The sequence below is a fragment of the Rhincodon typus genome, chromosome 1 (assembly GCF_021869965.1).
Source record: "Rhincodon typus isolate 14 chromosome 1, sRhiTyp1.1, whole genome shotgun sequence".
Classification (NCBI taxonomy): domain Eukaryota; kingdom Metazoa; phylum Chordata; class Chondrichthyes; order Orectolobiformes; family Rhincodontidae; genus Rhincodon; species Rhincodon typus.
The window spans coordinates 133,174,118-133,191,142 of record NC_063332.1 but is presented as its reverse complement, the minus strand read 5'-3'; the positions used below and the strand labels follow the sequence as shown (position 1 = coordinate 133,191,142).

General features: G+C 40.3%; 1 protein-coding gene across 1 annotated transcript in view; it reads right to left on the bottom strand.

Annotated features, from left to right (window-relative positions):
• ttc29 (tetratricopeptide repeat domain 29) overlaps positions 1-17,025 on the bottom strand; it is a 239,492-nt gene that overhangs the window by 43,270 nt on the left and 179,197 nt on the right. Inside the window, exon 7 of the mRNA XM_048607027.1 lies at positions 1,266-1,351. Coding sequence (XP_048462984.1) covers positions 1,266-1,351 — 86 coding nt within the window. The remainder of the gene's footprint in view (positions 1-1,265; positions 1,352-17,025) is intronic.

The window sequence follows — 17,025 nt, the reverse complement described above, 5'->3', positions numbered from 1 at the left end:
GGAAATGGTCGTCTTTTACAGCAGCTGTTGCTGTTAGATCCCAGTTATAGTTTTCCGTAGAAAGAGAGCCCGAGGTGGGCACTCTACAACAGGATAAAGGAGATGAAAACTCTGATGTAAAAGCTGGGGAAACAACCGCTGAGACCCCAGAGCATAGACCCCAGGAGTCTTGAGTTGTGTGGCAGGACCTCTTTAGCAAGTCTCTGAGGCTTGTCCTGGCAATGAACAGCATATTACCACAAGGCAAAGCAGAAAGCTAGCAAGCTCAGTATAATGATAAGCAGGCACCCCAAGGGACAGCAAACTATGATCTGAGGCCTGTATACATCTGAGCTCCACTCAGATGGAGAGATGATTAATATAATAAAACATAAATGTAAATTGTACACAATGGTTCTTAAAAAGTAAAGAAAACAGCTAGATTTTATCTACACTTCCATATTATAAGAATGTACATAAGCAATTATTGATAGTGCAAATATAGCAAGATTTCAGTAGAATAATACATTGTTTAGTATTAGTATTGAGAGTCTTTATCTTTCTGGGAAGAAGAGGTGATCAAAAATAATTGCAGGTTAACAGTATTTAAGGTTAAGGAAGTTCTCTTGCTCCAGAATATGTAAGTAATGCTACTGATCTTTAAACTTCCATTTTTTTCTCTATTAATATAACACATTTCCCATTATTGAATTTACTCCAAAATATTTTCAACCACTCAAATTAGAAACTAAATAAAACATAGTTTAAGAAATTTACTTGATGTTAGTCTTGACTAATGACACTTCTTCACTGAATGTAAAATAAAGTATCAAAACATATATGAATGTGGTAATTGATCCCTTACTATATCGTTGACTAAAAAAATTGTGTCTGTCTTCCTGGAAGTGTCTCTTGTTTTCTTTTTAATCTTATCTGTTTCTGCTTGTTTTTATATTTGTTTTCTATCATGTCTATCTTTCTCTCTTTGTATGGATTGGACTTTGTCTCTAATGTTTAATTTTTATGCTTTCTTCCTGTAGATTTCTCTCACAAATTCCTTTTAGTTCATGGTCCTTTAATGATTCACTAGTTTAGCATCTTTTCTAAAAAGCCAGCATTCGCAGCAAGATCATAACAATCATATATCAAATTAAAGAGGGAACACATTGGGGATTACACATTCATGTTTTCAAAGATTCAAAACAAGTTCACTACTCAAAGTGGCTATTGCATTGAATGAGATAACATAGTAAAAACAAAGGATTAAGCATGAGCATCACACTTACGCCAATAGCTGTGTCTGGCTCTCCAGCACTAAGGTACCCCAAAGCCACACGATACAGAGCTGCTAATTCCATCTTCTTATCGCCCCCTGGTGGAAATAAATATCAGTTTACATATATGGTACACACTTCAGTTCTTGTGTAATTTTAAAATTCCTAGATCCAAAATTTGGTTTAGTTTGGGTTGAAAGCAAATGCATTCAAACAATAGATTAAATGGACTAATTAATACAAATCTACTGTGAAGAATAAGTGACATTTTATTTATTTTTGTATCATTAGAAGGCCAAAAATGTATAAAACTGAAATGTCTACGTTATTCATGTAGCAAGAGAGATTGTGTTATGCAGCCAAATGTATATTAATGAAGTCAACAGGTGGCAGAGATGTATGGCAAATTGAAGCATGAACACCAGAGAATAAAGATGGCATGTCATGGTCTCAGAGCATGTTTTTACCTTGTCCTTTGTCTGCAGAGTGCAGAGGACAAAGGTTTCCAAGGAGGCGATAAGAAAATACAAGTCCTTTGTGCAATCAGAAAAGTAAATCAGAATATGCAGGTGATATGCTATGTTTCTGGTAGTAATTATACTGGAATGTCTTTGAAAAATAAATATGTAAAAGGCCTCAAGATATACTAAAATGGGAGGTGAAGGGAAGGAAACTTATAACATGGAATAAGCAATAACAAACATAACTGTGAAGAACAATGAAAACCTCATAAGGCTTGGAACATCTGAAATGCTTGTGTAATGTTCCAGGTTCCACATTAGTAAAAGCTGCACCCATCGTGCTCACTAGCAGGACATTGCAGGATGAATGAATCATGATAAATCCGTGAACAGAGGTTGAGGTAGGGGACGAAAGGGTAGTGGAGGTGAACACATCAAAGCTTAAAAACATGTTTCTTAACCAAAAAATGTTTCACTGCAAAATGTATTTCTGATACAAAGTAAAGGAATATTGTTATCAATTAAGTCAACATATTAGAATTATGTTTGTGCCAGCTGTCACGATTCCCAAGAAGAAATTAAAATAACCAAATATATTGAATGATTTCCAAATTAAGAAATTACCAACAATATTCACTTTTGAAGCTTTTACTTTAACAGGCTCACCAGATCATATGGGCCATTATTTGTTATTATCCATGAAAATTACAACTGGTCTATGACCAGTGATACGATTTCCTACAAGTCCTTTACAACCATTCCTAAAAACAATTGCATAGATTCTACAGTTGTAATCAAAACACAACAAATACATAAGTAAATCAGTTATTATATTATGGATAATTATATATATATATATAAATATATATATATGTATATAAGGGATTTTAGGTGGGAAAATATTCCAACATTAAAGACAAAATTTATTTAGAAGGTTGCAATGTAAATGGTTTTATATACATATTTATTTATTGATGATCTAACTAGATTACTTTATCTACAAATCAGAAATATTTTGTTTTTACTGTTTTTTAAATATCCTGTTCCCACATAGGATACAAAGTCTCTTTTTTTCAGGATATTCAGAATTGGTCTTAGCATTGCATCTAAACTGAGAGTTCAGGAGATCTATAGAATTCAAACTCAGAATTTCTATGAATTATTCAAATTGCTGCATGTCATATCTCAAGAAGCAGTAAAATGTGAATTTATCGGATAATACAAATGTTCAATTAGTCCAAAATTTGCAGGACCACAAATGATTGGAGGCAGTTCTTTGCAGTCTTATGATACTGGTGTCCGTGTTACCTAACACTGACAGAATTTGGAGATCACATGCATTCTTCATCTAGTCTGAATGGAAGTGAGTTATTCAAAAACATGTTCACGGTTTTTCCATTAATAGATTCCAGACCTGATGTACAACAGAAGTATTCCCAAAATTCATAACAGGGCTTTCAATCCAGTATGATGGCAGAAAAAGCCTTAGTAACCAGCAATCCAAAACTTGCGTGCTCTTGAGAAGACGTTGGTGAACTGCATGCTAGAGGTGCTGCAATCTATGGGAATTAGTTATAACTATAATGCAATTAGGGAGTTCTAAGATTTTGACCCAGTGACAGGAAAGGAAGGGCAATATATTTCCAAGTCAGGCTGAAGTGTGGTTTAATGTGGAATTTGCAAATGGTGGTGTTCTCATGTAACTTTGTTGTTCTGGATGTTAGTAGTTGAGGGTTTGGGAACTTTTTCAATTGACCATAGAGTCAGAGAGCACAGAAGCAGACCCTTCAGTCTAACCAGTCTATGCTGAACATAATCCCAAAACAAACTAGTGCCACCTGCCTGCTCCTGGCCCATATCCCTCCAAACACTTCCTATTCATATATCCATCCAAATGTCTTTTAAACATTGTAATTGCACCTGCATCCGTCACTTTCTCGGGAAGCTCATTCCACATGCCAACCGTCCTTTGTGTAAAAAAATTGCTTAAGAAACCTTGGGGAGGGTAGGGTGGGGGTTGGTGGTTGGATGTTTAGAAAAACTCTGTGTCAAAAATCATGCCCAACTGGTGTCAGTTACTTCTATGAAGCTGCTTGCAATAGTGGTGATTTGCGATAATGTAGTCCACCAGCATGTAAGCTACAGAAGTATCTGGCAACATGGAAAGGAATAGGGAAAACTGTGGAAAAAGATTCTTATCCATAAAATCTACATATATATGTGTAAAGGTACATTTTCAGCATGTAAAGCAGCAGAATACTTTTAACTCAGTAACTTGCAGATTTGATTACATCATTTAGGGTCTTACACACACCTAATTTAAATGAGAATCTACAAAGTGGTGAATCATTTGCACAATAAATCAAAATAACGAACATGTATGGCTGAAATTTCAAGAACTCATATAACTGGTGGATTGGAGAAGGCCCAAAACCAGTAATCAAGAAATATGCTGATCTCAAGATGCTGATCCTGGTGGCAGCTATGATCATCATGTTAAGGAATGGTCAGGAATCCTATTTTTATCCCATTAAAAAAAACTACCACAAATGAAAAGCTTCTTACGGGTTTCTGTATGAGCACTCTAAGGGAATATTTAAATAATGAACACAAGACAACACAAAAACAGAGTATTAGATGGCATGTGATCTAGTTGTTAGTGTTGGTCACGGTTGCCGTTATATGTACCAAGCGTAAACCTATTTGCTGTGCCTCTAACATTCACTCTAGTCTTCAAACAAATAAAATCTACTTATAGCTTGCCAATCATGTATATATTCATGTGATTGATCACGTTCTGTAAATCACAGAATCACAGAATTGATACTGTACAGGAGGAGGCCATTCGGCCTATCGCACCTGTGCATCACTCTTCAAATAAGCAGCATTACCTAGTGCCAATCTCCAGTTTTCTCCCCATATCCTTGCATATTATTTTTATCAAATAATTGTAAAATGTCCTCTTGAATGTTTTAATTGAACTTGCCTCCACCATTCTTCCAGGTAGTGCATTCAATACCCTAACTACTTGTTGAGTGAAAAAGTATTTTTCTCATATATCTCTTGGTTCTTTTGCAAATCACAATAAATATATGCTCTAAAAAGTAAAATGACGACAGTGGTGTGATTCTGAAGATCATAGGAGGAGCCACAGCCAAGATTTACAATACAAGCAGCGTATAGCAAAGGCAGGAGTTGTAGATGTATTGAAATTCTGGTGAGCAGAGACCCTCTACAGGCTACCGCAGATTAAAAACTGAATTTTCCTAGTATTTACTGGGTAGTTTGAGATTTCATCTAACAGCTATTACAAAAGTAATTAACTTTCCAAATCTAGCTTGGAAAACGAAAGGAAGCTAGCAGAAAACATAAGCACTGATATCAAAAGCTTCTATAAGTATGTACAAAGGAAGAGAATAGTGAAAGTAAATGTTGGCTGTTTAGAGGCTGAACATGGTGAGGTAATAACCGGAAATTCAGAAATGGCAGAGGCACTAAACCAATATTTTGTCTGTTTTCACAGTGGAACATCATAATTTCTTCCCAAAAACTCAGTTGCTACAGAGGAACTTGGTGAAATTGCGATAACAAAGGAGAACGTATTAAGTAAACCGATGGGTTTAAAGGCAGATAAATCCCTGGGGCCTGATGGCTTGCATCCTAGAGTATTAAAGCAGGTGGCAGCAGAGACAATGGATGCATTAGTTATGATGTTTCAAAATTCCTGGATTCTGGAAAGGTACCAGTGGATTGGAAACATGCTAATGTGACATCATTATTCAAAAAAGGGGATAAGCAAAAAGTGGGAACCAAAGAGCAGTTAATTTGACCTATGTCGTGGGGAAGTTGCGGGAGTCAATCCTAAAGGAGGGGATAACTGAACACTTGGAAAAACAAAGCTCAATTCACCAGTGTCAGCATGGTTTCATGAAGGGCAAGTCATACTTGACAAAATTGCTGGAGTTCTTTGAGGTAGCAACCAGCAAGGTGGATAATGGGGATCTGGCAGCTGTGGTGTATCTAGACTTCCAGAAGGTGCTGCATAAAAGACTGATCCAGAAGCTTAGATCCTGCGGGGTTAAGGGTAGCGGTTTGGCTGACTGGTAGAAAGCAGAGGGTTAGGATGAATGTGTCCTTCTTTGGATGAAGAACTGTAACTAGTGGGGTGCCACAGGGTTCAGTTCTCAGACCTCAACTATTTATAGTCTATATAAATGATCTGCAAACCGACTGTTAAGATAGCAAAGTTCACAAATGATACTAAAATAGGTGGGAAAGCAGGCTGTGATGAAAATATAAAGAGTTTACTGATGGATATTGATAGTCTACGAAAATGGGTCAGAATCTGGCAGATGGAGTCTAATGTGGATAAGTGCAAAGTTGTCCATTTTTGCCAGCAAAATAAAAGGTCAAATTATTATTTACATAGGAAGCAGATTCAAAGTGCATCCTGCAGAAGAATCTGGGTGTCTTTGTGCATGAATTGCAGAAGGTGAATATACAAGTTCAAAAATATAAAAAGAAAGGAAAATCCTGGCATTTATTGCAAAAGGACTGGATTATAAAAGTAGTGCTGTTCAATTTTATAAGGTATTGATGAGACCACATCTGGAATATTGTGTCCACTTGTGGTCTCCTTACTTGAGGAAGGATCTGGTCGCACTGGAGGCAGTTCAGAAAAGGTTCACAAGGTTGATTCCAGGGATGAAAGGACTACTGTATGAGGAGTGGTTATAAATAGCTTGAACTAGTGCTTGCTGGAGTTCAGAAGAATGAGGGTGGATCTGATTAGGGTATATAAAATGCTAAAGGGGATTGCTGAGGTGGACCTTGAACAGATGTTCCCCCTGGTGGGACAGTCTTGAACAAGAGGGCATAGATAATGTAGCCAGAGGACGTAGGTTCAAAACTGAGATGAGGAAAAACTACTTTGTGAATCTGTGGAACTCACTACCACTGCGTGCAGTGGAAGCAGAACCAATCAACAGATTCAAGAAAGAAATAGATATGTTTCTGATGAAGAGCGGGATAAAGGGCTATGGGGTGCAGGCAGGAAAGTGGAGTTGAGACCAGGGTAAGATCAGCCATGATCATGTTAACTAGGGGGCCGGGCTTGAAGGGTTAAATTGCCTACTCCCGCTCCTAATTCCTATGTTCCTAAAACAAAAGGAAAGAAACATAGTGTTGTGTTTGATGAAAGAAACATAGATGTTGCTATGCGCATTGAACTAGTGTCAACAGCTCATCTGATGCAAAATGTACTCTGATATCAGTATACTATTTTCAAAAGAAGAAAATTTTGTTCTTAGAAGGAATAAAAACTAACCTTCAAATGGAGATGGGCAAGGGGACAATGGTCATCCGATGTCGTGAGTGGCTGTCCCATGCCATTGGTCAAATGGGTTTAGAATTGATTGACACAGAAAAAATAACCTGCCCTCAGAAATATGATATAACAATAAGTACTGAAGGGCAGAGGACATTTTCATCAAGCAGAACTTGTATGCAGCAGCTGTCATTGGGCAGTCCTCAGAGAGCAGTCTTCATCAGCAGATGGAAGACAACCAGAACAAGAGGAGGGAGACCGAAGGAAGAATTCCCTATACCTGGGCTGGAGAGCAGAATGCTGCCTCCACCACTTAAAAGGCCAAAACATTCCATGCCAGCCCATTTGTCCTCTGTTATAATGAAATATCCTCAATTGTCACACTGTACACATTTATCTAATTAACTAAGGTATCGTACCTAAACTTCTGCTGCTTAACAAATTCAACAAACTATCAGAAAATTATTTACAAATTGTTGACTGCCTATATTAGATAACTGTGATTACAAACCTTTTAAAATCACAAGTCAGTACTTTGTAGAGTGTGCACCTGTGGAATAGCCAACTCAGTAGTAAATGGGAGAAAAATGTTTGTTCAGTGTTAACATTTTGGAATCAATTTCAAGTCAGGCAAAAGCACTGCAGGGCCAGTGAGGTGTCTTTCAGTGTCATTCCTGTGTCATGAAGAAGAAGCTGGCAAAACAATAAAACTGTGCTACTGGAATGCATGCATTGAAAAGCAGTCTGCAGCCAAAAAAACAAAAACAATTTTAAGAGGCTGCATAGTGAATCTCTCCGTGCAGTGAAGAAATTATAAATCCCTGATAAGTCATGAACATCTGGAAAAGATACAGAACATCAGGAAGCTGCCCACTAAATTCCCCAGCAAGGATTGGAAATCAGCAAGTGTCCTGTCTGAATTTAGGCTCTTTAATCTAGAGATAAAATTATGCCTTTTAGCCTTATTTATCATAGAACCAGTTAAAAAACATTGAGATAACATAACCATTGGAAAAGAGCAGCTGCATAGAGTCAACACTTTGCACCTATCTGAAGAATATCAGAAAGACCCTGATAAGCTGTGAAACATGCTAGACAATCAAATTTGAATTAAGATGAACTTCAGAATACACCAAGTGGAGCTAACGGCTCACAGACAAAAGCTACAAAAATCAATCGATCACTTTATTAACAGGTGCCTTGATAAAGGGAGAAACTGCAAATTTTCAGAAGCTGAATTATCTGAATCGATACAGGAGTTAGTTATGATTTCAAATGCCAACCAAAGCATTCCAAAAAGAACTGCTGGAGAAAAAGAAAGATTATGATTTTCACATACTACTAACAGATGGCAGAAAATATGAATCTATTATAGTTGGATGACAACTTCGTGGGGAGGCAGTGGTGTAGTGCTAATATCATTGGACTACTCATCCATAACCCCAGGCTAATGCTTTGGAGACACAGTTTTGAATCCCACCAGAGTAGACAGTGAAGTTTTAGTTTAATAAAAGCAACTCAGGAATTGAAAAAAAAGCTAGGTTAATGATTATCATATAACTTCTGTCCGCTGTGGTAAAACACAAATCTAGTTCATGAATGTCCTTTAAGGAAGGAGATCTTCCCTCCTTATTTTGTCTGGCCCACATATGACTCTAGACCCACAGCAATGTGGTTGACTCTTAAATGGTCTCTAGGCAATATGGATGGGCAATAAATGCTGGCCTAATCAGTCATGTCCACATCCCATGGACAATATAACTAAAACACCTGTAAGCAATGGGTGAAAGTTACTAATATTAGTGAAGTAGCCAAGATGCAGAAACCAAATCAAGCCTTATAGGAAGTCCAGTCTTCTGCAACCATCATAAAGCTGTCCTCCACTCCAAGATCTTTGGACTCACCAACATGGGAAATCTAGTTAATGAAGTGCTACAAAAGGTTACAATGAAATATGAGTAACAAAGGGCATGTGAGGCATCCTGGTAGCAAACATAGTGAATAAGCTGGAGACCAAGATATACATATACAAAGTTGGTGGCCACATAGACCCGGGTGAATGTTCAGAGTGGAAAAAGCTTTTACTAGAAAGCAAATAGGCATGCCACTTTATGAATGTGATACAATGTGTGGATGATGTCATACAGTGAGCAGCTTTTGCTGTAATCAGCATTATATGCATGCATAAAAGTGCCAAAACAATCCCACTGCCAAAATTAATGCAGGGGTGGGCGTGAACATATTACCAGTCAGAATCCTGAAGAAATGTAACTAGACCATTCGGGGGTCAATGATATAACCTAACCACTACCTAGGGTAGCACAGTGACTCAGTGGTTAGCATTGCAGTCTTACAGTCACAGGGATCCAGGTTTGATTCTACGCTCAGGCAACTGTGTGGAGTTTGCATATACTTCCCGTGTCTGAATGGGTTTCCTCCCACAGTCCAAAGATGTGCAGGTTAGGTGGATTGGCCATCGGAAATGTGGGGATAGGGTAGTGGGGTGTGTCTGGCTGGGATGCTCTTCACAGGATTGGTGTGAACACGATGGGCCAAATGGCTGCTTCCACTCTTCAGGGATTCTATAATCTAATTATATAACAGGTCACCCATTCATTGCACAGATAGGTTGACACTGAAGTGCAGCTATGGTAATTCTGCATGAAAAATACAATTATTCTAACTGGTGGTGGAATATTTTGATAATAATATAAAATTCTTAGGAATTTTCTAATTTTGAACTAAGATTTATGGATTTTATCTTAATGACCATTTAAACAGTTCAGTTTGAATCTCTGCTCATAAGACAATTAACAGTCAAGGTAGCTTTGGGAAAGGAAGGCAACTGTTGTATAAGGCACCGGTTTTGAAGGAGTTAATGCTCATGTTACATTAGCTGTATCCATTCTACTGATGTTGCACACCATCTGTGGGTGGAGACAGGGAGTTCTATTTTGGCCACTGGAGGAAGCAGATGTGTATGCATTGGGTCTTTAAGGTTCCAGTAATTTTACCTGATTAAGTATATTTACACTTATTCTTATCATTGCAGTAAGCCATCATGTCAAGGGCCCTGCTAGGGAGGGTGCAACACTGGACGTTCTCTTAGGAAACGAGGTCGAGCAAGTGACTGAAGTGTCATTCGGGGAGCACTTTGGGTCCAGTGACCATAACTCTCTTAGTTTTAACGTGGTTATGGAAAGAGCTGGGACATGTCCACAGCTTTAGGTGCTAAACTGCAGCAGCACCAATTTTGGGGCCATTAAGCAGTTGACTCGGTGAGTATGTTTGAAGGAAAAGGAACGACTGGCAAATGGGAGGCTTTTAAAAGTGTGATGGTCAAGAGTCCAGGGGCAGTATGTCGCCGTTAGGGTGAAGGGAAAAGCTGGTAGGTTTAGAGATTCCTGGCTGACAAGGGATATTTAGCCTCTGGTCATAGAAAAGAAGAAGGCATACATTGGGTTTAAGCTATTGGGCTCAATTGAATCGCAAGATGACTATAAAAATTGTAGGAGCACATGTTAGATGGAAATCAGAAGAGTTTAAAGAAGGTAATGAGATGGATCTGGCAGACAAGGTTAAAGATAATCCCAAGAGGATCTATACCTACATTAAGAGTAAAAGGTTGGCTAGGGAGAGAATAGGTCCCCTTAAAGATCAGCAATACAATAGATACCATCTGCTCAGCAGGACTACCATTGAGTAAGCCATGAGGCTTCCATCAGTTCTGATGTCTGGACCAGTCAGGTGACATTCTCTAATATCCTCTGGGAAGGGTCTCAGTCATTGTGAGTGGTGAAACCCGAGAAGAAGACAGCTCACTGGGGGAGGAGGCAAGAAAGGAGGAAGAATTGGAGGAGGGAGTGGTGATGCTGTATGATGAGATGGCCTCTTCCTGCTACCCTCCAAGAGGTAGACCACATATTTACTGAAGATTTGAAAAGGTTGCTGGGTAGACAGGTCAAAATGGGCAAATGACCTTTTGACCTTAATGTTACAGAATGTTTTAACAGGTACAGCTATGAATGTGTACAGTAGTTTATCAGAAGAACAGTCTGCAGTCTACAAAATTGTTTAAAAAAGCAATACTTAACAGTTATGAAATAGTCCTTGAAGCTTATCAATTCAAATTTAGGATTACAAGAAACAAACTTAATCAAACATTTGTAAAATTTGCAAGGGAAAAAGACACGCCATAGGATTTATGGTTTCAATCATTGGAAAACTGTGAATGCAAAGGAAATCATGATTATGGAAGAATTCCAAAATAACACTCTTGCAAATTTATTTAGTTGAATTTCAAGTATCAAAGATCTGAGAAGCTGGAATTCTGGCAGACAGGTTACTATGAAATCCAGAAATGAGTTAATCTAATTACTATCCTCAAGGACAATGAACTCACTGGAAACAAACTGTCCTAAATATGGTATTTCCTCACTATTGTACTGTAACAAAACCACAAACAAACTTATTACATTTGGAGCCAGGATATCTCAACTAAGAAGTGGATCCATCACGCGGATAGGACATGAGAGACGTTAACTACAGGCCATTCCGCAGGATAGGTCGAGGTAATGAAGCGACTAATACAATACGACTGATAAATTGAATTCCTGTGGCTGGAAAAAGAAGTGATAACAAGAAGCCTTACAATCGTATCTAGGCAGGAGAACCTGGAGAGAGAGAGGGAGGGGCCAACTCTCAAGAAGCCAGACTTCGAGAAGGAGAACACGCAAGAGAGAATAAGACTGGGGCCAACTCTCGAAACGATGACCCGAAGTAGAGACTTCGAGAGGAGTGCCCCTGTACAAGTACTGATTAACCTGAGCTTGGGCATTTCACACACATACACACGCGAGGATAGGTTAGTTTGTGTAACTATGGTATTTTGTCAATAAGTTGCTTTTAATAAGTTGATAAACATGATAAAATCATACTATAAGTCAGAAAGAAATGAATGAATGAATGATTTTATTGTTACATGTATTTGGGAAAGTACAGAGAAGTGTTTAGTTCCCACAATACGGCGCCATTACAAAATGAATAAAAAGAAATTACTTAACTAGAGCTTCACCTTCTGTTCAATTGACAGACAAATATAGAGGCAGAAAAATAAGAAATAATCTTCAACTTTACAGTCCTTGTTAAGCATAGCTTTGGGTTTTCTTAAGGTCTCCAGGGTTTCTGGAAGGTGTTCCGGTCTCCTGGCCACAGTAAGTGCTCAGAATATCCCGGTTCCGCTGCCTCGCTGACATCGCTAGGAATCCCGATCCGGGCCCACCATGCAATCAAAGCTGCAGCCGCCGACATTGCTAGGAGTCCCACTCCAGCCTCGTCCGCAGTGACACCTCCTCCGCTGCTGACAAGAAGGTGATGAAGAAAAAGAAGACGAAAAGAGAAAAAAATGATGCAGGCGATCTGGAGCGATTGGCTCAGGAGCCATGTAGGTTGGAGTCCACCTAGAGATGAATCATTTACGCTATGGATCACAGTAGTAAATACAATAATGCAAGTGACTCCGAGGGAGTAGAATGGGATAGTCTGGCAGAGGGGGCATACAGATAACATGATGACGATTCTGAAACTTCATATCAGACTCGAAATATTAACTCTGATTCTCTCTCTCCAGATGTTTTCAGACCTGCTAAGTTTTGTACCAGATTCTCAGAATCCGCAGTGCTTCGCTTTTATTTGAGTAATTCTCCTACCATTGGTCCACTCATGTAGAATGATGTCAATCAGGTAGAATAATTGTGGTCTCCACACAGACTTGTTAATGTTCCAAAGCCAGAAATGGGTGATCCATTTGAAAAGTTAACTTGGTTTTCATAGGTTGAATCATGGATGTAACCACACCTCTACCCACAAGGATCAATGTTAGAGTTAAGTTAGGTTCAACTGAACAAATTATGATTTAAAAAAGCACAGGTTAAAATACTGTCGTGTTTGCTTGCAGTACTATGTATTTCCCGAAAAATGATTCTAAAATATTATTAAATTGGTGTACGCTCCTATACGCCACAGTCTGCCACCAGATAGAGGCCAAGACTTCAGTTCAAGTTCAAAAGGAAGCCAGGAGAAAGTGGACACCAAAGGCTTCACAGGTAAGAACAAAGGACAGAGAGGAGGTTGTGAGTGAGGAGGGAATGCAGGCAGGGGTAGGAATTAAAGGAAGGCTGGTGTCTAAGCATGATGAAACAACAGAAGCTGATTCATGAGTCATTTTACTTCTGCTTTCTCACCTCCTGTTTAAATAACCTGAATGTAAGCTTAAGGCATAGGAAGAGATTTTAGTTGTGTGAAATGCACATTTTGTGCTATGTGGGCAGTCTTAGATGCTTCATGAGGCCTAGAAGATTACATTTCCAAGATGTGTCACTAGCTGCAGAAACTTGAACAAAAATGTGGAACTTCAGTGCCAGTTGGAGTCACTGCGATACATCCACAAAGCTGAGAACTACACTGAAAACACATTTCAAAAACTGATCACAGTAATATTAAGATCAACCTGACAGAGAGGGGATAGGTGACTGCTAGGCAGTCTAGAAGAACAGGACAGGTAATACAGGAGTTGATTAAGCCTATTTTACTCACTAACTGGTAGGTGATTCAATAGCTTTGGGACGAGAGAGGTGTTTCTGTGGCTGCAGACTTCACTTCAAAATGGTGTGTCTCCTCTCTTATGCCAGGGTCAAAGGTCTCAGAGTGTCTGCAGGACATTCCTTTGGGGGAGGATGAAGAGCATGTGTTCACAGTCCACATTGGTAGAAACAGTGATCAGGTCCTATAAGTAGAATTTAAGGAACTAGGTAAGAGGCTGAAAAGCAGAATGTCTGAGGCAGTAATCTCCAGATTGTTTCCAGTACAGAGTACAAATATTAATCAAATGAAGATAACATTTTCCATAGTGAAGATGAGGTTTTGGGGGCCAAGAAATTGGAAGTCTTGGAGGAGGTGGAGGCATGGGTGGTGTCCCAGATGCCTGTTTCTATCGCCTTCCAAAAATCCACAAACCTGACTACCCCGGCCGACTCATTGTCTCTGCCTGCTCCTGCCCCACTGAACTCATCTCCACTTACCTTGACTCTGACATTTCCCCCCAGTCCACTAACTCCCCACCTACGTCCGGTACACTACCCATGCCCTTCACCTCCTCTAAGACTTCCAATTCCCTGCCCCCAAAATCTCATCTTCACTATGGACATCCAATCTCTGTACACCTGTATCCCCCACGCAGATGGACTAAAAGCCCTCTGCCTCTTCCTCTCCCACAGGCCCAACCAGTCCCCCTCCACCGATGCCCTCATCCGCTTAAAAGAACTTGTCCTTACCCTGAAATACTTCTCTTTTAACTCCTCCAACTTCCTATAAACTAAGGGGGTGGCCCCGTTTGGGTCCGAGCCATGCCTGCCTCTTCGTAGGATATGTGGAACAGTCCCTCTTCTGCTGTTACACTGGCACCATCCCTCACCTCTTCCTCTGTTATATTGATGACTGTATTGGCCCTGCTTCATGCTCTCATGAGGTGCTTGAACAGTTTGTCAACTTTATTAACACTTTTCACTCCAACCTCAAATTCACCTGGACCATCTCTGATACCTCCCTCCCCTTCCTGGACCTCTCTGTCTCCATTTCTGGTAACCATCTCAACACCCAACACCTATTTCAAATCCACTGATTCCCATAGCTAGCTGGACTACACCTCCTCTCACCCACCCTCCTGTAAGAATTCGATCCCTTACTCCCAATTCCTCCGGCTCCGCCATATCTGCTACCAAGATGGAGCGTTCCATCCCTGATGTCTTCCTATTTCAAGGACCTCAACTTCCCCCCTCTGGTGATAAAAAGTATCCTTAACAGCATCTCTTGCATTTCCTACACTTCTGCCATCAAATTCCCTCCCCTCAATAAAAATAAAGGCAGAATCACCCTGGTCCTCACATACCACCTGACCAACCTCCGCACCCAGCGTATCATTCTCCAGCACTTCGGCTACCCACAGTCTGACCCCACAACCAAAGAGATATTTCCCTCCCCAACTCTATCTGCCTTTTGTAGGGACTGCTCTCTCCGTGACTCCCTCGTCTGCTCCACACTTCCCACTAACCCCACCACACCCGGCACCTTTCACTGCAACCGCAGGAAGTGCTACACCTGCCCCTACACCTACCCCCTCACCTTCATCCAAGGCCCCAAGCAAACTTTTCATATCCAACAGGGGTTCACCTGCACATCCTCCAACCTGGTCTACTGTATCTGTTGCTCCCAATGTGGCCTCCTCAAATCGGTGAGACCAAGCACAGTCTCGGGGACCGTTTCGTGGAGCATCTGCGCTCTGTGTATGATAATTGACACCTTCTGGTTGCCAACAATTTTAACTCCCCCTCTCACTCCCTTGATGACATGTCCCGCCTGGGCCTCCTCCAGTGCCACAATGTTGCCACACGCAAACTGTTGGAGCAACACCTCATATTCCACCTCGGGAGTCTAGAGACCAATGAATTCACCAGTTTTAAAATCTCCCCACCCTCAGCCTCATCCCACATCCAAACCTCCCTCTCATCCCCGCCTCCTTGACCTGACACAACCTGTCTGTCTTCTTCCCCACCTGTCCGTCTTACGCATACCACCGATCAATCCCCACTACTTCCTACCTGCATTCACCTATCACCACCCCACCGACCTTTCCCCAGCCCCACCCATCCTCCCTCCTTGACCTGACACAACCTGTCCATCTTCTTCCCGAACTATCCACCCTACCCTTCCCACCGACCAATCCCCACTACCTTCTTCCTGCATCCACCTATTACCATTCCACCTACCTTTCCCCAGCCCCACCCCTTCATCCTCTATTTATTTCTCAATGCCCCCATTCCCATTTCTGAGAAGAGTCTCAACCCGAAACATCAACTTTCCTACTCCTCTGATGCTGCCTGACCTGTTATGTTCCTCCAGCTCCACATTGTGTTGTCATTAAACAAATGAACATGTGCGGGAAAACTGGTGCAGGTTATATTTTAACAGGATTGAAACTAACATTTTCATGGGGAGATTTGCTGGTGCTGTGGGAAGGATTTAAATTGTTAAGCTTGTCAGCGGATTGGGAACGTCAGACAGGATTCAGATAGAATAAAAACAAAGATTATAGGAAGTAGGAAAACTGTAAATGAAAGTGAAAAGCACAACTGCAATCATAGAATCAACCAAGTTCAAACTACATAATGGTATTAAAAGAGCAGAATAAAACAATAAATAAATTGATGGTAAGAGTAGAAATGAAAGGTTATGATTTAATTGCCATTGCGGAGACATGGCTGCAGGGTTACTGGAACTGGGAACTGAATATTAAAGGATATTCAACATTTAAGAGGGATAGGCAACAGGAAACAGTGATTGGTAGTTGTTGATAATAAGGGATGGGATCAGTGTATTAATGAGAGCGAATCTCTGATCTGAGGAACAAAATACAGAATTTGTTTGACTGGAGCTAAGGAACAGCAAGGGGCATCAAACGATTCGTAGTGATGCTTTATAGACCACCAAACAGTAGTGTTAATGTTGAGGATGTTATAACTTGATAAATTAGAGGTTCATGTAACATGGGGAGTATAGTAATCATGGATGACTTTTAATCTACATATAGACCAGTTAAATTTAATAAGTATCAATGCTGTGGAGAAAGTATTCCTGGAATGTGTTCAAGATGCATTGAGGAAACAACCAAGGGCAGAACATATTTTGGATGTGTTATCATGCATAAGAAAGGACAAATTAATAATGTTGTTATAAAAGAACCTTTAGGGAATAGTTATGTCAGTTAGCTCACATGGCTAAGATAACAAAGTGTAGAGCTGGATGAACACAGCAGGCCAAGCAGCATCATAGGAGCAGGAAGGCTGACGTTTCGGGCCTAGACCCTTCATCAGAAATGGGGGAGGGGAAGGGGGTTCTGAAATAAATAGGGAGAGAGGGGGAGGCGGATAGA